The sequence below is a fragment of the Diuraphis noxia genome, unplaced genomic scaffold (genome assembly GCF_037042655.1).
Source record: "Diuraphis noxia isolate RWA-SAM2 unplaced genomic scaffold, SU_Dnox_SAM2 contig0005, whole genome shotgun sequence".
Lineage (NCBI taxonomy): Eukaryota > Metazoa > Arthropoda > Insecta > Hemiptera > Aphididae > Diuraphis > Diuraphis noxia.
Genome location: NW_028301715.1, coordinates 9,427,067 through 9,449,924, shown reverse-complemented (window position 1 = coordinate 9,449,924; position 22,858 = coordinate 9,427,067). Strand labels below are relative to the sequence as shown.

General features: G+C 29.1%; 2 protein-coding genes across 3 annotated transcripts in view; one reads left to right on the top strand and one right to left on the bottom strand.

Moving 5' to 3' along the window:
* The window catches only part of LOC107169907 (uncharacterized), a 256,410-nt gene that overhangs the window by 20,625 nt on the left and 212,927 nt on the right, over positions 1-22,858 (top strand). For both annotated transcript variants that reach the window (XM_089228563.1, XM_089228562.1), the window contains exon 2: positions 5,991-6,073. In XM_089228563.1, coding sequence (XP_089084689.1) covers positions 5,991-6,073 — 83 coding nt within the window. The remainder of the gene's footprint in view (positions 1-5,990; positions 6,074-22,858) is intronic.
* Positions 1-22,858, bottom strand: part of LOC107165019 (nucleolar complex protein 4 homolog B) — a 567,342-nt gene that overhangs the window by 385,152 nt on the left and 159,332 nt on the right. The window lies entirely within an intron of this gene.

Here is a 22,858-nt window from a genome sequence, read left to right as displayed (position 1 = left end):
ACAAATATTTTTTTGTTAATAATCAATTAGTAACCATGGCACGAAAACCTTATTGGTCATAAACAAAAGACTTTTAGGTTAAGCCCAAAAATCATATATTTGTGTTTAAACGTTATGATGATTAAGTACTTACATTATATATTATAAAATCAATGTTAATGATTATTACAATATTATATCATATGGTTAGGTAATTAATAATATATAATAAGCTATAATTAGCTAGATTATGGTAATAGAATAGTCGACGGAAAAAAAAACATCAAGTCGGTAAATAACACTTAATATACGTGCTGTAATGTTATACTGCTAAATTTGTTCATTAGTTTTCCATTAAATTCACAAAAATATTATATCCAGCCAAACTGCGCAAAAAAATCAGCAGAAACGTAAATTATTCAATGAAAGCCACGGAATATTTTCACACCATTATAACAATTTTCGTATTTTTCATTATAATAGTCTAGAGATATTCTCATCTATTAGGTGTGCTAACACTTGAGATTTTTATAGTCCTAGCTTGTTTCTTTTGGACAATATTATAATATAGGTCAACGTTTTCATCTATATAGAAACTAGAAAGCTCTTAAATCGGATTACTTATTAATATTATTACCAAAGAAATCGATCGAATTACGTAGGATGCATACACATTTTTGACGCTTATAAGAGTTGTTTTCGGAGATGGTGAAACATTTAATGGTCATATTCATTAGTGAACCTTCGAAGATACAGATTTTTTTGACCCCATATATCTAATTTCTGTAATCTGTAGTATATAGGAGCTTAGAGAGTTGGCTAACATTTCTCGAAATCCTAAACTACCAGCACGTCGTGAAATTGTAGTTTTCCACACAGAACACATATTTTTCATTTATACATTTTAATTTAATCCAATTTAATAAAATTGACCAAGCACAACGCACATGGTACAAATCGTTCAACTTCTTTATCCACATACTTTCTTTACGCCACGGCTCTTGTCTGATCGGTGAACAGTATGTGAACGACCCCACTAGCATTGCAATGCGTGTGGCACGTTCTTATACTATTGTTATTGAGTACAACAATGCATGGCCGTAAATACTGTTCGGAAACATTATTTTCAGTAATGGTTATAAATTATTCGTAATCTATATACATAATAATATGTATATATTTGTCCTTGTAAGCATAGTTCTCAAACAACATGATATGTATAATGTGTGTATATCGCCTTTTTTTAGTATTGCCATTGAGAATAGTTTCCTGTGTACGAGGGAGGGAAGTTATTTGAAATTAAATGAAATATACGTTTTAAATTAATTTTAGGATGTACGTTCTCCCAATAAATAGAGTATAGGTGCAATAGATTCAATTTTATATACTATGTACGTTTTATCAATAACGTCAGTTTTATCGTATATAGTAAAATACTAAATAGTGATGTGCGGATATGAAAGATTTGTGTCGCCCAACTAAATTAACTTTTGATAATATTATGAATGAAGTATTACAATAAAATTATACAATATATTTTTGTACACGTGTCTCCATTGGTAAAAAGTATTTTATAAAGCGATTTCATTATTGTTTTGTGCTGCAGTTAAAGTATAAATTAAACTTTGAAAATCTAACTATCATCATTCAATTTATCATTATCAATTTACATATACCACGACTGTTGTGGTCGGGGTGCCTCGTGCGGTGTGAGAAAGTTGTGAATCGTAATGTTGCGTATTTTCAGTTAAACGCTGTTAAAGTTTAATCTATGTATATAAGAAAAGAAACAGCCAAGTAATTAAATACGTATGAAAAACGTAGATTACCGGTAAATATTACGATGATACCTCAATATTTTATTTTTTTTTGTCATAAGTTTAAGTTGAAATGCTAAACAGTCATAGCTAAAAACGTTATTATTATAAAAATAGAAACAAGTTATAATGAGTATGCATAATGTATACAGTTTTTATACAATGGTATTATTACAATAAAAATATTTTATTTACCGAGAAAGTAAGAAATAAGTTTTTAAGCTACATTGATGTAACGAAATATGTTTATGAAAGTATCCGTTGAATTTCTTATGGAAACAAACTTAGCTTACTATATCTTATATATTTTATATTGTTTTTCATAGGAAAAATTCGGAAACTTGAACAAACGAAAAACAATACTAAATGGGGCAGCTTTGATTTTGACTTCGTATACGTCTAAACATAAAATTATTTCAAAAAAATTATACGGATCATATTATTATAGTATGGAAAAATCTCAGATAATAAAACTGCTATGTTTGGTAAAGATTAATGTTGAATAATTTTAAATAATAATACCATATTATGTCTTTCACGATGAATGTTAACTAAAAATATTAAATTTAAATATTTTATTTGATAAAAAATAAATGAATATTGATACAACTTTTTTTCTCCTTTGAAAATAAATTCATTCCGATTCAAATATAAAATAATAAAAATGATTTATTTTGGTTTTAATTTAATGACCATAGAGTGCATAAAAAGTGAGAGCATAAGCGTATGTAATAATTAATACGTCACGAAGACGTATTTATAATGACGGGTGACTCCACTAATTATTTATAATAAAATATATAAGTTCCACGAGTCGTACATTATATACGTTCCAGAAGGGATTAGGTTTATTCCATAGTCTAATAATAAACAAGTAGGATAAAAAATCGGTAAATAAAAAATCAAGGGAAGAAAATGCATAAAAAAGAAAAACTTTGAGACTTTTTTTCCAATCTTTCTACGTAGTAGTCGTATATTTTATGAATAGTCAGAGGATAAATCTGCGACGAAACTTTGAAAAATTATGAATCCGTTACCGAGGCTTGCCAAAGCCCATTTAAATTAGCATTTAAATTAAAATCGTTTCGTTCACCCTTTTCTTCGTCTGAAAGTTATCGACTCATCGTTTTTAATCCTTAAATTATAATTCTTTGGGTCCCGGAATCGAACAAAACACTGCGATATACAATTAATATTATGATTAGTCATCTCCATACCACGACAAAAAATTCCGTTACGTCATAATATGTCTCTTATTACACATATTTTAATGTAGCTGGTGTCGTCATCGCATCAAATGCTATAGAAAATAACATCGTGCCATCCGCTAATTCGTTGTATAATGTGTTATCCGAGTGGTGTGGTGAGCCGATAGTGGTATTCGGGTTCTAAATTTTTAATTTGTTGAACAAGTTTAGCTTTCGTCGTCCAGTTCTGGCCACGATAAAATATGTGCTTAAAGTATTCCTCAAAAATGTATACAAAATATAACGTCGGTCGACCGTTTTCAATAGACTGTTTTGGCGTTGTCTGTACGACCGAACGTGCACTGCCACCGGCAATCGTATATAACAGCAGGCAGTTGGCCAGAAACAGTTGATTGCATTTTTTTCACCAAACTCCGTCCCGAATTGATGAAATATTTTAATTTGAAAACATTCTTTGGATATAGTTTGGTAACACGCGTAACATGCAAACGCCATGGTACAACATACGTCTTCTGGATTGCTGTAAGACTTCGAGTTAAGAATATTAATTACATGTGTTTACAAGGTTTTAAATCAACGATAACTAGTTGGGTTTTTTTCGTTCACGCTGTGAAAAATATTCTGTTAAAATGTACTCAAAGTATATAATATAGTTGATACGAACAATCGAATTTTGTCTGAAATTAATTAAAATTCAATATTTATGAAATACAATTACCTATTTATTATCCACTAATTTTGTACTCGTGAAATTAATTCTCGCAGCATTTTAGTCACTACAATTTCAGAAAAAATTTTTTTCATTACAATCTAAATATACTATTTATACAATGGGTAACTACACAGTGACTAACTTTAAGTTTATTGCATGTAGGCCGAGTAATGTTGGTAATATCTTACTACAGTTACAACTTACGTATAAATATAATATATATTATAATTTAGTATTATTTAATTCTTTGCATATTGAAAAATAAAAATTATAATTAGTTGACGGTTCTTCGTCATTTTAGAAAATTGTCCTCCGTAGTTGAAATTTTAATTACTTACATAATTTTTCGTCACGACCCTACCCACCGTAATAATATACCATTACCAAGGTTGAAAGTAATGCAAATTTGCACATATTTTCCTTATTTTAATAGCTATATTAACGTGTACCTGCGTGTTTATAGTGTTTCGTTCAACCAATGATAATGCAGATGACTATTTACTCTGAAACATTATCTAGGTACTTACTTTCTAATAATATTCTTTTATACTTACTCATGTCGCTACTCATATTATTATATAGCTAGCTGACATTTTAAAGTTAAAGACTCAAGTTTGTCATAATATTTCATAATAAATAATAACTAATAAATAATAGTTTGAATTTGAAATTATAAATTTAATTTCCGATAAGTGCGAAATGACCACAACAGGTTAAATGGTTTTAAAATGTAACTATAATTATTATTTTTACCTATTATACTATATGAATTTGTTTTTACATTTGTATAATACCACATTATTATACATTTTTATATTTATTTATTAATATTTTTAGAATATCCTACAACTTATAAATTTATTTCAGGGCAATAATATAGTCATTCCTAAGTTATTTTTAATATTCAAACACCATTACCGTAAAATACACGATTCGTGTATTTTATTATGCACACACTTACGTAAATAAGAGTTGGTATAAGTATATTGCAAAAGTTTTTACTATGAATGTAACCTTATAATACAAAAAAAAGGTTCAAAGCAAACACATTTAATCCCACGGGGACTAATAGTATTGGGACTTCTGGAACGGTCAATCAATACGGTTATCATCATTCGGAGTATGTTTTGTTTGATAAATCTAGAAAAAAACATCGAGAGAACAAAAATCTAAGGTGACATCACGTAAAATATAACCTAGTAAATTTATTCTGATTTTTGTCATATCTTTAAACTCACGCTCGACGTATTATTTATTGTTTTTGATACCAATTCAAAAGATAGGAAATCAATTACTCGATATATTTGTATTATATTGTCATACTAAAATAATGTTAATTGTTTGAGATATATATTATAATATTAAATATCTCATTATTTATTATAATAAAATATTGTAATAAAAAGCGTTTCTCCTTATTTTGGACAAATCATTAATTTATATCATTTTGATATTCTTTACCGAAGATTATCAACTATATACCCATTTTTTTTAACAACTACAATATTTTTAATGAACTTTTCAGTTTTTCATTACACCCATATATTTTTATTATTCATATATTTAAAAAAAAAATATTTAAACTTTATACTTTTACCATGATTGTGGTCTTTGTGCTTGGAAAAGTTTAAGATCTCGGTAATTTTTTTTATGGGATAGGAATTAAAATTAATTATATATTACAAGTGTAATAATTTTCATTTTTACTGTTCAAAAATAAAAAAATTTAAGAATTGTTAGTAATTATTATATATTGAAAGAAGTTGTTTAATATATAACATTATTGTATACAGTTTCACAAGTCATATTCGCTGTATACATACCACGTATATATCATAAAACTTAGTCATTTTCAGAAAAGCAAACTCGTACTTCAACTGAATCAAACATAAAACTACATCCACAAAACCAATTCCTAATAACTGATATGTAGTTACTGAAATCACAATATTATAACAAATTATTATTATTATTGCCTCGTTTGATGATTTTATGAACTTAACACGCTTAACACGTCGTATCGACGTGCGTCATCCATTTAACACAGATAAATTCGTGAAAAAAGCGTAATATAATATTTTCCCTGCGCATATTGTATTTATTCGGTTGTGCTCAATCGCTGCTGCACATGGTGAATATATAATTTGGGTAGTGGTTTGCCATTCATAGGTGGCAGACAGTTTACTCAACAAATTTTGATCATTTGATTTTTTTGATATTAATATTTCAATAGATTTTAACTGAGGATTAATATTTTTTCATTTTTGATTTCAGGTGGACGTCAATCGTCATCTGTGCAACGCTATGCAGTTTCAGTGCCGCCACCGATGAATTTTCGGATGGAAAATTTCTACCAGGTATGTATACATCTCGAAAGGACCCCCCCCCCCCCCCACAAAAAAAGAAGAAGTCATAACCAATCAACAATGTTGTTAATAATATATGCATTATTATAATATTATTATTATGTAATTTTGTTACGCGATACACGTATCACAAAAACTGCACCCCAGTCGTCGTCATGACGACCGTGCAATAACGTGCCACGTGCAACTGTATATGGATATAACATCATGATAATAATAATATTAGTACGATGTTATTGTCCTCGATGGAAATGCATATACAAGCTCGTCAGTTTTCACTATTATCATATACTATTATTATTATTATTATTATTATTCAAGGCTGGACATTAACGAGTTAAAAATTTAATTTTACTTTAACTTTTTTACATAACTAGTTACTTTTAGATTTTCATTACCTTAACTACTAACTTACAAAATTCATTTTTTAATTAACGTGAAATTAACGAATTAATTTTTCATTTTAAGAAATAAGTTAAGTTAATTTATTTTGTTTTAAATTTTTTTTACATTTCATTATTTGAGTCAATATTGTTTCCATGTAAAAAAAAGTATTTGCCGTGAATTGTTAAAAGTTCATCATTTTTATTTTTCAATCACTTTGTACTTTAAAGGAACACCCTGTATATTTTTAATTGTATAATATAAGGTTTTATCTTACTAAATTAATTATCAATAATTCATCACAATAATAACAATAATAATAATAAATGTATCTTATTCCAATGGCCAAGTTGCCGAGGGTTATTTCTTTGATAAAAAAAAAAATAAATAAATAATAATATATAATAGTATAGTATGCCTATATATTATAATATGGCATAGTGTTATTAATTATTTTCGACAATCGACGACACACAAGTGCACGACGTCATCATTTTGGGAAAAAATAAATACCAACACTAGTCTAAAAATATACAAAAAAATAAAAACCAACAACTTATCGATTCTACGATATTACGGTTTCATGTGATGTCGATGTGGGCCTGTAATTTTATCAGTATTCAGTTTTTAACTCGATTTAAGTTTTAAAATTGCTATACAAAATCATAAAACTATAATTTTAGTTTGATTTGAGACAATAAAGAAAAATAATTTTTGATGCAATTTTATTTTTTAGCATAAAGATTAATTCTATATACCGTAGTTTAAGTGTAGGCTAAGTACATGACTAAATGTATAGTATATGTTAAAATATTATCCAACTATTTCAACTTACCTATTTATTATCTTTTTGTTTAAATAATATTTTCATTTGAAGTTAATTTTTATATGATGGATATAAATATATGATTATTAAATCATCTAAATATTAACAATTCGACTCATTTTAATGATTTAGTATTTTACCGAGTATATATATATATAATACACACACACACAAATAATATCTGTTTGAAAGACAACTAAATAACACTAATTTATTAAATGTTATAGGTAGGTAACTACTGGTCTTAAAAATACAATAAACTTTATGGAAATACTATATAAAGTATAAACACTATAATCTATAATTTAGTTTTGGTTTGGAAAAAAAATTAATTACACTAGCGTTGTATAAAAAAAACAAACTTTTTTTTAACTTAATAAAAATTTAAAAAAAAAATGTGTATTAACTGTCAACTTAACTGAGTAAAATCATTAACTTTCCCAGTCTTGTTATTATTATTACGACTATATAATTATCATTATAATAATGTGTAACCTAATCAATCGTAAGCTAATAACCATGATGTTGATGCTGTACCAATAAAAAAAAAAAAAAAATTAAAAAAAAATATTCTACTGAATATATGCTGCAGTTTCTGAACTGCGAGTCACCGCACTGTATAGCTGTTTATATGCGTATAGGTAAATAATATATAATATTATATACGCGCGTGCGCAATATTATTCAGAGGTATAATCCCTTTAATTTAGTGTCAGTCGCCCGGTGGGGACATTGTGAACGTCTGCCGTTGGCAAACATTCAACTAACCCTCTGCTACCGATACCAATTATTATTATTATTATTATTATTGCGCGGCTATTATTATACCGGTACTAAAGAAAATCATTTGATGTGGTAGTACAGGTTAATTTATATTATACAGATTCGCTCCCGGATCGCTGTGTGGTTGATATGTGGTATTACATTATATTGTAATAATTATAGTATTATGTACGAGATAATATACGCGAAACCACCGTAGACTTAGTCTTCTGAAATAAATACAGATCTTCTCAAATTAAATTAAAGTTCAACTGATTCAAATTTGTATACGAAAATTTTTTGAATAAACTCATCTACTAAGCAATTTACAGAAAACTGTGTGATTCATATATTTTGAGAAAAAAATTGTTATCACCACAGGACACCTATTCCTTAAATGATATACATATTCTATAGTGTTTAATAATATTATGATCTACATAACCACACTCGAAAACTCCAAATAAAAAAATTGATCAAAATAATAAGTTGTAAAATGAAAAAAAGTGAGCACGATTGGTGAACCTTGTATAACACAATATTATTATCTATACGTTCGTCTCCACCTCCTCACCACTGATCACTATGTATAAATACCCTACGAATACTATGCGTGAATTTAATACACACACATGCAACACGTGTAAGTATTTATTATCAAATATCCTTATCACACCAAACATATTAAACAACGATTTTTGATTTAGCCAACGCGTTTCAAAATATCATAACACGTGTATCTAAATCAAACACCACCCTTTAAAAATTCCTGGCTAGTGCCTGTGACGTTTCCTAGAGCACGCGTGTCAGAAGAATAACCCTATACGCGGTCTGTCGTTATTTTTTCAAAATGACATTTCGTCTATTTTGAGCGGTATAAACGGTATATAACGGCGAAAATCTGTGGTTTTAGAAATCCGGCACACGAGTCTGTTGGATCCCACAGGGGAGAGTAGTTAAGTGGATAATACCCGTAATTATTAAGCCTCCGTTTACGCGTTACTGACGAGAAGGGTTGAGTTTGAATGATAATAATGATTAAAAAAAAAAAAAAAAAAAAAAACGTTCCTTAAGTATAATATAATAGTAGCATTTTTTAACCGAGGTGCTTCCGGCACCGATGCATATACCATTACTTTGGCACAACTTTTTAACCCTTTGTGTTTTAGTGCTGACCACGTTGACGCAAATCACAATGAACGTGGTCTGATCCGTTGGGGTTGCTGCAGCTATTAGTATATATTATATACTTATTGTTTTACGATATATAGGAGGTCCCGACGAATCCCGTAAAATGGGTCCATGACGAAATCCTATTAATATTTTTTACGCGTTTCGACGGAACGACCGGAAATTGATTAGCAATTAAACCTAATCGTTAAACAATTTATTAAATAGCGACGCGGTGGTACAAGCCAATTATTATTAAACAAACGTGCGGCAATAGAGTTCAATCTCATTTGTGCGATCGTTTGAAATGTGTCTGGTCAGTGATCGCGCATAATAAATACGTTGCGATAACGCCGCACACAAACAAATTTAAATACAATTACAATTACAATTAAATAGTTATACGTAACGTCCATAAAAAATTGCATTAAGGTTTTATTCTGCACGATTTGGTTATGATAAATATTTTATAGTATTTTCACCAAATGCCATGGTTTTTATTTTGTTAAACCTATACTGACCTTTATATTATCATACGTATATTTAAGCAATATAAATCTCTAAATAAAGTTTGATTTAATAACACTGAATATCCCGATAAAGTATCTAATTTAAATTGCCGATACATTTATATTATTTATATATACATAACATAGTTTTATTGCAATAATAATAGTATAGTATAGTTATACTCACCACGGTAAAAATGTTGAATATTGTTACATGGCGTTCTGTGTAGGCAATAATGATACACGTCAGTTATTGTGAATTCAAAATGATGTAAGTGTATATAACATCAATTATTATCATTCAAGTGGTCTCGTTGCTCTTTTGTTTTATTACATAGATAACAATTTTACATATTTTTTTTAAGTTACCGCACGATGGATATAATTTAAGAAAAAAACTGGAATCAAAAAAATGTAGAATAAAATACGAAACTCGTCACTCAAAATATAAACACACTGATCTATACATTTGCCAACTAAACACTTCTTATTTTCACGGTAAAATAGTACTATTGAACATATTTTCCTTATTTAATTATTAGTATGCCAAACTCGTATGTAATTAATTACTTTGTACATTTTTAATCGTTTATCTACAATACTAAATTAAACGGAAAACCGCTCCAAAATAATTACATTATTCAGAAATAAGTTGTTTTAAGTTCTTTACAGTGGTTACAACTTTACAAGGTATAACGAATTCGGAATTTGTAACGAAATTTTGATCACGACAGGAAATTTAAAGTGTTACCAACCAAATGTGAAAAATTATATTATGTTTTTCTCAAAATGGTCATTCTAATTTATTATTGTTTGTGTTGAGCATGGACTAAGATAATAATAATAATATGTACCTTGCATAGTTAATCCAATAACGTAGATGAAATTTACAAGTCAGTGTACAAAATTAAAACTATATTATTACCAACTCATGAAAATGGAATGAATACAAATTTTTCACACACACAAATACAATATAAATGAAGCACTAATTAAATTATTTAATTTACATTAATTTTATTTTACGACATTAACAATTTCTCGTAGAAGAGAACGCGTACTCGTGCATGCCTGTTAAACAAGGTTAAAAATTATGTTAGTGTTTTTTTTGTACATTTGTGTGTACCGAATATGATTTTCGAGGTTTTTTTCACGAATCGTAAAGAGAAACGAGTATAAAAGTACATTATAAGTTACAATGAATTTCACGGTTTTCATCGAGTACGCCGCGCCATAACTCAAGATCATGATATAGGAAAAAGAGAAGAAGAAGAACAGTTATTTATCTGCTCGTATTTCTCAAAAAAAAAACTTCTCGCCGATTTTTTGATACATTTTTTCTTTCCATTTTTCTGGTACATTTTATCTCGAAAAAGAGTTTCGACCAACAAAACTACTGATTTACGAGCCACCACCAACACCGCCACCACTGTAATGTAAGTATTCACGCGAAATATTATAATATATTATGCAACGAGGGCGACTAAAACGACAATGACCAAGACAATGAATATAAAACACTACACGTTTTCTTTGAGGCCTTTTTGTTTTTCACACAATTCTTGGGTGTCGTTAGTCGATTTTTTTTTTTTATTAGTCCACCACGACTGTCAAACAAACGAAAACGAAAATAATATAACAACGTCGTCGTCGTTATTTTAACAATTTCGAATGAATTACGGTGAATCGCTACGCGCGAACGATACATTACCCTGAATACGTTACCGCCATCTCTTGGAAACCGACACGTGTCGGCGTGTACCATAACCGTATGATAGATGGCGATCGACGGGATGATTAGATATTGTTATTATTTATTAATATCGTTAAATTTTTTTCAGCGTTTCTCGAACCGCGAGACCAAATATTATTATTATTGTTTTTTTTTTTTATTATTATAATTATTATCAGACCACCCGCCCGCCTCGCTGAATGACAGTTGTCGAATATTGCCGTGACGATTCGCGTTTTATTTTTTTTATTCTTGCACCGTTTCATTTCCTGTGCAAGCTTTTCGGGAAACGCTCAAATCCGACCCGAAGATCGTTTGATAAATTACGTCAACAACGGATGCGTCTCCAGCGCGCCGGTATCCCACCCCTCTTCTCCATCCCACAACCATCGCTTTCCCTTTTGTCCGAAATTTAATTATTTTCCACGGCCGTCGTAAGCCACCGCCGCCGCCGTGCCGACATTCCCCCCCCCCCGCTGCCGCCGCCGTCGCGCCGTGACCCGCGGACCCGTAAGAAGTGTGGCAAACGTGTGTACGTTTTTACCGTTCGACTTTAAGTCGCTTGTCGAGAAACATCGATCCCCCGTCCAGATTTACTGGATGGATTCCGGACAAATGAACCAGCACGACGTGTACAGGTCACTCTTGCCTCCTTCAGACCACCCGACCCCAACCCACCAACGACACCAACCCACCGCCGACCGTTTACACGCGTTTGACTATTTATCGTACGCGCACACACACACATGTATATACATTTTTTTCTCGCCCTGTTCCCGACGGTTTTTCGACCGGAAAATTGATGACCGACACATTTAGATTGGTATCTGGGGTGGCGGTAGTGGTGGCAAAATTGATAATCCCGTAAATAAATCGGCGTCGTTTCTCGACCGATTTATTTTCGACGCCGGAACTTGGGTTTTTAACGATTCCTCTGCAGCAACAGCAGCAGCATCGTCGCGACGTGATAAAATATAATTGTATTATATATATATATTGTATGCGCTGTCGCCGTCATCCAAACAGCGTATTATACCTCTTCCCCTCCCCTCCCCCCTCGGAACTTAACTACCTCCCGTCTTGCACATTCGTAAACGTCGCCCGGTGGTTTTTCAGCACCGGAAACTTTCGTGTCCACTACAGACTCGCCAAACGCTTCCGCCCGCGGAATTATTTGCGGAATAACGATTGAACACACGCAAACCGTGTCACTGAACCGCGTATACCTACCACTCTTCTGTGATGTTATTACAAAAAAAAAAAGTACGACGTACGTGTGTTTCAGCTACTGTCGGAGATTTAAAAATATTGTATGATATTTATTTCAGTTCGCTTGAGTGTCTATAGTGACGAGATGCACGCAGTAAGGGGGGGGGGGGACAAAACAGCTAAAGAACGCTCTTATTATTATTTTCGTTTAACACTATTTTCCCTTCAACTACACGACTGCGTTCGACAGCGCACGACAAGTTAGGAACACAGCTCGAGGGGCAAATAAATGAAATATTCTGAAAAACACTTATTCCGATAACCCGCGATAAAAATAATTAATATTATAAAGTGTAGGCACGCATCGTAGACGGTGCTTAATATAATTGCGCAGATGATTGCAATTATATTTAATATTTTCATGAAACGTAATATTTCTATAATAATATAGCGAACATTCTTTTTAGGAATTAATTTCATCATTATTATTATTTTATTTAACGGAATTTATTCTTTGGGGTAACAAGATACGTTTTCGAGATAATAATATTGGATCGGAAGTCAAAATATTGTATTATTAGAAACCAGTGGTTTTTATTGAACTGCGACAAATTCCAGTCAGCTCGTTAACGAATTTAATGGACAATATTATCATTTAAAAACCTTTAATATTCAACTCGGATAAATAATTTATTAACTATTATCCAATGTTTAGTTTCCAATATAACCTCGATAAGTGGTATACTTGTACCTACGTTTAACATACAGAAAATAATAATTGGAAGATGGCATTAAATTTAATGCGTTCAATCGAACAAGCACCAGCTATTTGAATAATATACATTTCATAACGATATCCGAACGCGTAAAAAATAAAGGTAATGGTAGCTCCGAATACTGAAGTCGAATCGGTTTGATGTAATTTTGCTATTTTGCTCTTTTTAACTCTTTTCAACCCCAATACACTGTGCAAAAAGACGACAACATTTCAGCTTTATTTAATATGCACCCTTCGTACAAATTTGTTTATAAATTAAATATAAAAATCTGGTAATGCAGTAATGGTATTTATTTTAGTCTTCGTGATTACGTTTTATTTTATCTCCGTTATTATTTTTATTAAGTATAATCATTTTTCCTTTTTTTTTTCATTTTAATTACCCTTTCTTTTATGAGTGCTGATATTGACTTGATGATTTTCCGACAGCTATTGATTTCTTGACGTTTTTTTTTTTTTAACAATTTAAAACATTTTCATGCTTAACATTTACTTCAGCTTATCGTACTTTTGAATTATTTTACAACCATTTCCCAATATTATTTATTTGATAATATTTATTATATTATCAAATATCAGATAAAAAATGACTGAAATAAGCCGACATTGTATTTTTTAATTATATCTCAACATTTTTAAAAACTATAGGTAAACTAAAAAAAAAAAAGAAGAAAGGTTATATTTTGTAGGCTAAAGATGTCCGCCTTCATTTTTTTGAAAGTAGGTATAAACATTAAGTCAAAATGTATTTATGGACGATACTTCTTTATTTATTTTTCTACGTTATTCCATTTTTGTATAGTTTTAGTTTTATTTATTTAACTTTAAAAACGTGTGATTATTTTTTATGAATTATTACAAGTCTTTGAAAGTTTTGATAAACACTGAATGTAAAAATGATTTATGGTTTATTTATTTATATTTCAGTTTAACAGCCATTGGTCTTTCTGATTTCAATGTAGGAAGTACTCGTAGATGAAATTTAATAAAAACACTTTATCATTTACAATTAATTTATCTTTAGCTTTACTTAGAATTTTTCAACTTTGAAAAGTACCTATATTTTCCTTTGGAATTTTACATCTCCCCATAAAGATGGACTTGTTATTCAGTTTCTGTTTCTCAAATACCCACCCGAGTAACACGCTTTATTTGTGGATTGTTATGGCTGGATAGAATTCTACGTCTCAGTATTCAGACACCTTAGGTGACACTAGGTGGAATGACATTTTTTATTTTCCTTGGAGTGAGCTAGCTTCACTAGAAATTTATCCCTACCAGGTTAATGTAAAATTGCTGTTTTTCTGTAGCACGTAGGATAATCTTGTTTCTAAATTGTTTTAAAACGTAGGTAATTGTTAATATTATAATACATTTAAACTCTCATCGTGGGTTTTTTGCGTAAAATAAAAATAAAGAAATAAATAAAAATTATTGTACTGTTATAAATGGCAACTGTAATATTTTATTTTACACATTTATTCGTTTAAGCCATTTCAAAATAAAAAATCATGATTGTTTAAATTTAAAAAATGGCCTCTATAATTAAAAATGTTGTTTAATTTAAAACCACTGTTAATTCGTATTCTCTCAAATATCTTTCGATAATTTGGACATCCTCAGCAGATATTATTAGCTTTAATTTAAATTAAAGACGTGCAGTTTCAAAATTCACGTGCCTGTGTGTTAAATAAATCTAATGATAGCATTACACTATAATATGTTTATAGCGAACATAATATTATAAGTGAAAGTATAAAATAGCTATATCGTAGGTATAATAGCGTTGTTCAGTGTGATATACAGTAAAAGTGCAATTTTATAATACATTTATAACATAAGTATTATTAGTACTAAATATATAAACCTTTTATTATTATGTCTATTTACAGTAATAATGCTGCTACCATCTAAAGAGCTTTAAAACTCGAGGTTTAGAGTTCAAAGACTGTCTACATAAAATACAATTTCGAATATGGGCTGTTTTTATATATGTAATATTATCATTATTATGCGATGTAAAGAATTATATTCAGTCTAGTAGGTTAAAGAGATTTTTCATAGACAATAATTATGACTTAATCAAGTAAATTAATTTAAATTCTATCCGACAATTATAAGTGAATTGATAAAAATAATTTTTATTTCTCATATTATAAATATAAGACTAAATAATAAATAATAAATTAAATACATAACTTAATAATAAATTCCAAATATGTAAAAAATTCGTTAAATGGAAAAATTATAATTTTAAATTTAATTTAATAAATAAATAATCCATAATATGGATTAAGTACTATTATTATTCAATAAAATAACTAAAATATTTCAATAAATTTGAATTACCTAAATTAATCGTTCTAAAAAATTGTTTTAATTAATTATTGAAATAAAATGTATATAAAAAGGCTACGCTAACTTTTATTTTAATCAGTTATAAAGTTAATGTGTTTATCACTATTGATACGTTTTTGAACAATGTATAAACAAAATAGAATATCCTAAGAACATCGGAAATAATTTCATGTGCTTGTAAATGCATCTTTAAGATTTACTTAACCTATTACATTATTTATACTTAGTGTAGATTTTTAATGAAATTTAACATGAAGAAGCCTTTTTTTTTTGAACTCGTTTATAGACTATATTGACTTTTACCAATAAATACATGGTGTAAATATATTATGTAATTTGAACACTTTATAAGTAGTTTATTTATTAATGTGTCTTACAAATAAATATCGTATATGGTCGTAATGTTTGTTTAACCCGATAAATTTACTCTTCTTTTTGTACAAATTTACATTTTTTACTTACTAATATTATGTGTATGACAGTAAAATATTATATTGTTATGATTCTAATTTCATATTCTGAAGTGGAAAGTTTAAAAGAAAATATCGATGTAAAAATTATCAATACAACTTTCAATTAATTTATCTTATGAATTAATATAAGTTATATTAACATAATATATGATATGCATTTTATTATTTACGAAAAACTAGAATTTTTTTTATAAATTATCGAATAAAACACTAGCAGTAATGTGGGTGCCAATACATTATCAGCTCTGAATAATGTCAATTTTTTAGTTATTTTTGTTTTTTTTTTAGGTTATAGATATTGTTATCTTTTATAGTTTAAGCTTAAAATTATTCTGATTTGGTTTAAGCGTCGTAAATTATTATCTTTGAAATTAATATTAACGGAAATCAACGGATGGAAATGTAAAATGTTGCACTCTTAATCAATGAAAATAAAAATGTTGGGATATGATTTGGTTCAATATAGGAAAATATTTTTTTATTTTTTTTTTTTTGGTGAGTGACTTAATTACAATATATACGGGGTAATTTATGAAGCGTAAAACACTCATTATTTCAAAAAGTGTAAATGTTTTTGGAAATATAATTTTACATAGCTTCAAGTCGTTTACAAAACAACATTTTTATTAAAAAAATATATTTTTAACATTTTTTTATCCCTATAATTTTTTAAGTATTTTACTTTTTTCAATGACAACATGTAGTTTTAATTTGATATTCCAAAACAGAATATTTTTCTAAGTAATTTGATATATAAAAATTGAATTTAGGGCGAGTAGTTTACGAGATATAGTTATTTAAAGTTTAGATGAGCGGAGTAGAGTGGTACGGGGTTACCCGCGACATATTTGTCCACTACTCCGCTCATCAAAAACTTTAAATATTTATAACTCATAAACTACTTGCCCTAAATCCAATTTTTATGTATCGAAATACTTAGAAAAATATTCTGTTTTGGAATATCAAATTAAAACTACATGTTGCCATTCAAAAAAGAAAAAAACTTTAAAAAAAATATAGGGATAAAAAAATGTTAAAAATATATAATTTTTTAATAAAAACATGGTTTTGTAAACGACGTGAAGCTATGTAAAATTATATTTTCAAAAACATTTACACTTTTGGAAATAATGAGTGCTGTACGCTCTATGAATCATCTATATATATATATACAGGGTGATAAACAATAATCATAAGAGATGACATTCCGGTAGCCAAAAATAAGATTTGGTCCTGCACCCCCCTTACAACTTTCGATATTACTTCGCGTGAACAAAAACAAAACAAAAAGTTATCATTTTTGAGCTATTTTTAAGAAACTGTTTATAGGTATATACGTCGTAATAATCGGTCGACTTATTGCGAACGCTATAATTTACTGTACATTTCAAATTACTGTCATGGTTAATACGGCAAAACACAACATAACGTGCTTGTCTTCTTAAAGGCCGTATTATTATCATTATTATTATTATTATTATTATTATCATCATCACCATCGTCAATAAACTATATAAATTTCATATTGTTACGGTATGCATATACGTCCACTGGGGATTAGGATCACGTGACGCGCTCTTGAAAGCACCATGTCGGCACATGCGGACTTGTACATGATTAACAAGCGATGACGCTACAATAGGCAGCGGCGGTGGTGGTGTGTTAGCCACACAATCGATAAGGAGACAATTTCCTGACTTACACGTCTCCGCGTGATAGTCGGCCGGCCGGTGGCGGGGAAAACGAGCGAACCGGAAGTGAGGCTCACCCTCGGATGGGCTCGGAATTACGTAAATGCATACAATACATATTACCATATAATGACGGAGACGTGGATCTCAACCGATGTTTCGTTTTATTTATTTCTCTGCCGTGTCGCGCAACGAACGCCGGAACGCGCGCTCATCACTATATATACACGCCAACACCACAAAAATGTTGACATAACTATACACGATGAACATGCGTGTAATACGTACATTAGAAGGAAACTTACGACGACGACGACGACGACGGCGTTTAAACGAGGTGAGTAAATAGTATAAAATATATTATTCTCGTATTCGTCGTCGGCCCGCCGCGGACGTGTGTGCATGTGATCTATACGTAAGACGTAACGCAAACAATGCGTCGAAACCCTTTCGGGTCACTTGCAATGCAAGAGCAATGTCGTCGTGTCGTTGTTTTCGTCATCATCGTTCTTATTACGCGAGATACATGACTAGACCGCAATGCGCCTAACGAACCCACCGAATTAGATATTCGAAACTCAGTCGTTGCCGCCGGCTCGTTTTATTTGACGCCAAATGGGGTCGTGTTTGTTTTACACAAAACTTCGGTGCCGTTAAAGTCGCTGTCGGGCGTGACTAAACTAAACGTCACAACTTATCTCTGTGCATATACTTATTTCTTATCACCGTTGTCAAGACGTGTCAACCGAGCATTATAATCGGCTGAGTATTAAATTAGTGTCGTAATAGTAAAATACCGCTACCTCGGTTGTGGGACAATTTATTGTACGATGACATGACCAGTATGCGCTCAACCAAATAGCTTGCATGTACGGACTTAGATACGACGTGCAGATTGTCGTCGATCCAATCGCAAAAAAAAGACTGCACATTTTTTTTTCGTCATGAAATTGATAATTCGAATATTTTTCTCATCTATTTTATTGTTTTTAAGTTATATTTAAGATTTATAACTTGAAAAACATATAAGTTGAATTTTTATTTTTATTCCCATCGAAATTCGAGCTATAGACACTCGACTGCATATTAATTAGACAGCGAATGTCCAAATATCATACACGACGTTTAGACAAATCGATAAAAAAAAAAAAATGCATATAATATATAACTTGTATCTACATCATGAAAATATAAAACCGATTGAATACTATGTAATTATAACGTCGTACCTATATATTTTTTTATAATTATTAAGTAATTAATATATCCATTTTTAAATGAATGAAGATCTTCATTATGCATCCTTGCTCTCTGTAGGACACGATTTACTCTTTTCGTTCACATTTCATCACTGTATATTCAAATAAAAACTATTTTATTTTTTTCCGGATTCTCGCATCAAACATTTTTTTTTGTCGCAATTTTCAATGATAGTACCCATATTATATTTATTATGCGATCTGATTATATGAGTGTAATATAATCTGTTGATGATCGGATAACGATTATAATTATAATACGAATATTATGCCAGTGTCGATGGTGCTAAGAATAAGCCACCACCGCCCACGTCAATGGCACTCTATTTTAAATCATTCGACAGTTTAACGTTTTGATATACACACACTTATAATCCATCACTTTAGGTCTCGTACTATTTCGGAAATAAGGTTATAATTTATTTTCGTCACATACAGCATTTTAAATCAAATGACGAGAATCGTTTGGAACTTGCTTACTACCACTGTACTTATTACATTTGTGTTTTTTCTGTCTCTATTTTCACAACGCCGTTTAATTTTATCACTTGATCCACTCTACAACGCTCGACGCCAAGTAAATGTCAGCTGTTATTGTAACGCACGTGCTTAAATTATTTTACACAATTTTCGTTTTCTGGTCGTTTTGAGCTGTTGGACATACGCATACCCTCTTGCAGTCCTTCCGTTGTACTTTAAGTATATTATAAAATGCCTAATAATCCAATTACACAGTTTGATGAATTACTGCTATTGTTGGAGAACGATATTTTAAAACATAGTTCACGTGACCCTGTCTTGAATCGTCACCATTTATGATTAGCGAACATTCTTCTATGTGTATACAGAAAAAGTCATATAATATGTTTAAATGACGATGAATTCCATTGGTATTTCAGTTTTAACATTTCATTAAAAATTAATGTTTAGTTATTTTATTTACCTCATTTTAATTGGCATCGATGCATCAGCCGTTATTCATCTAACAGTTTTTCTTTAAAAAAAAAAAAAACATCGAGTCCAATATTTAACTTAATTACGTAACTCAATTACCAACGATTTTCAATCGTATTGAGATTTAGATGATTACTGCCGAGATCCGAAACGTGTTTCTCTCAATTATTTGATTTTATTTTTTTTATATCATAGAAACACAAAAAAGGTATAAGTTGTTAGTATAAAATTGAATTTAAATATAACATTTTTTTTTACTCATATATGCTTTTTATATTGGGAATTTACACTTTATATTATTTTGAATCAAAAAGAATTTTTACTGACCAAATTTTGTTTATTTTGTTAAATTAAATTAAAGTTAAATTAAACTTAATACAATCAACAATTATATTTGCATAATTAATTGTATTTTGATTTTATCACTATTTTTTTGTTTGAATTCTTATTTTTAAGACTAAAATATTTGTATACAATGTATACAATGCTTTGTTTACAATGAAATAAGCTTATTTATAACAAAAATGAATGTATATAAAAGGTTAATATTTTATTCATACCAAACAGAGTATTTAAGTGTTATTACTTTATTAGTACTATATAGTAATTACTAGGCCTATTAAAATAATAAAATATGACATATTATATATTTAAAATTTTTAAACAACAATAAGGCTATAAAAATGCGATATTAAAAATATTTTATAAATGAGAAATGTTTATATACTTACCTTTTTTATACATAAATCATAAGTATAAACCATATATTTTACTTCGTTAATTTGCATTCAAAATACGACGTAGTAGTGTTAGTTATGTAAAAAATTAAACATTTATTATAACTTAATTAAACATAATAAAGAATTATGTTAATTTAAATTTTTAACAATATATTATATTAATATATTTTTACGAAAATAATATACAACAGATTTTCACACTTGGGTTGTAGAAATTTCAGACTGTTTAAGTATTAATTGTTCAGTCTCGAAAACAAATAAGTTGCAATATTATGTAAACAACATTTTATAGATATCATATTTAAACATAAATTTTTATATTAGAAGAATTAGAGAATAATTTTTTTTAAGTTAAAATTTCGAGTAAAATCTTTCGTCTTAACTAATTCCACAAATTTGTATTTATATATTAATGAAAGCCAAAAATAATATCGGAACACTAGGAAATTACAAAAAAATAGTTCTTAAAGTATCTACCGCTTGTGTCGAACTTACAACCTACACGAAAGTTTAAAGCACACCATATATACATATACGTTTCGTATGACAGCATATACCCTCTAAAAAGTAATTGTATATAATACTAAAAAAGGGAGAACACTTAGTTTTAAAATCTATAGATATCTTGCTTCACTCAGATTCTAAAAACATTGCATGTCTCCAAAAAACTAAAACTAATCAACAGAAAACAACAGTTATAACTTTTAAACCGATGTCCAAGTTTCTTATTATTTTACTTTCTGTACTTCGTAAACGTTGTAACCAATAGAGACAAAAGTTTTATTTTTTTTGAAATGTATTATTTCAACGAAATTCGTATTGCAATTTTTTACTTAGATTTTTTTTGTCCAATTACACGACGCTATTTCTGTACAATAATTACAAGCAAAATATAATGTATCATGGTGACATATATTCAATTAATGTGATGTTCAATTTTCATACGGTTCACAAAATGTATTTTGATATTGTGTTCTTAGAAATTCAAAAAAACTAATAGGTTAATAGTAAAAATAATAAATGTATTAAATTCTTTCTTGGTTTACTTATTTATTTTGCACACAGTTTTGTGTCTACAAATGCATAGCCATTTCTTTGTTATTTAGTTCGAAAAACCTTGAAATTTCTCAGATCGAAATATGACGTTTTAGACAAATTATTGTGTCCGTTTTTGGACATTTTTGAATGGTTTACTATTTGTTATTACTTGCTTTACGTCAAACTTGCCTGCAGCCACAGTTTTCGATCCAATTGTATAGCCAATCAGCTATTTTTGATAGAAGGGGTCATATTTCATCGGTCATCGAATTTTTGATGATGTCAGTTTATCACAAACTTTTGAGCATTATTGACTTTTGGTTATGTATCTTTGATTTGAACTTTCTTCATTATCCAACAAATTAACTCAAAATATTTTTTTCTTATTTTTAACTATTTATAGTGATTTAAAAATATGTTATTTTTTTTTAAAACGATCCTGCGTGTCATTAGCATCCGTGCATAATAGTTGAACATAAAAATGTTAGAACTAATCAAAAGTTAGAAAAAAAAAATAAATTTCATTAATAATTATAATGGTTATTTATACTTTTATAGAACTATACTTTAGCTCCTTAATAATGATGTTTAATAAAAACTGAGCATGTTAAATAAACATAGTACCATTGTTTTTGAAAAATATTTCTACATTTTGATCGTTAGAAATTAATGATCAGGAAAATTTGTTATAAAACATGTCTGTATGAAATATAATGTGACATTATATTTTTCGTCGAATATTTTACACGTATAATTATTGTTGAAGTTAAAATATAACTTATCATTTTGATAATATTACATTCTAAGATCATAGAAATAGTATAATAATATTAAAAATAATAATAATACTACCTATATGCTAAAAGTGTTGCATACTTATTATTTTTAACTCT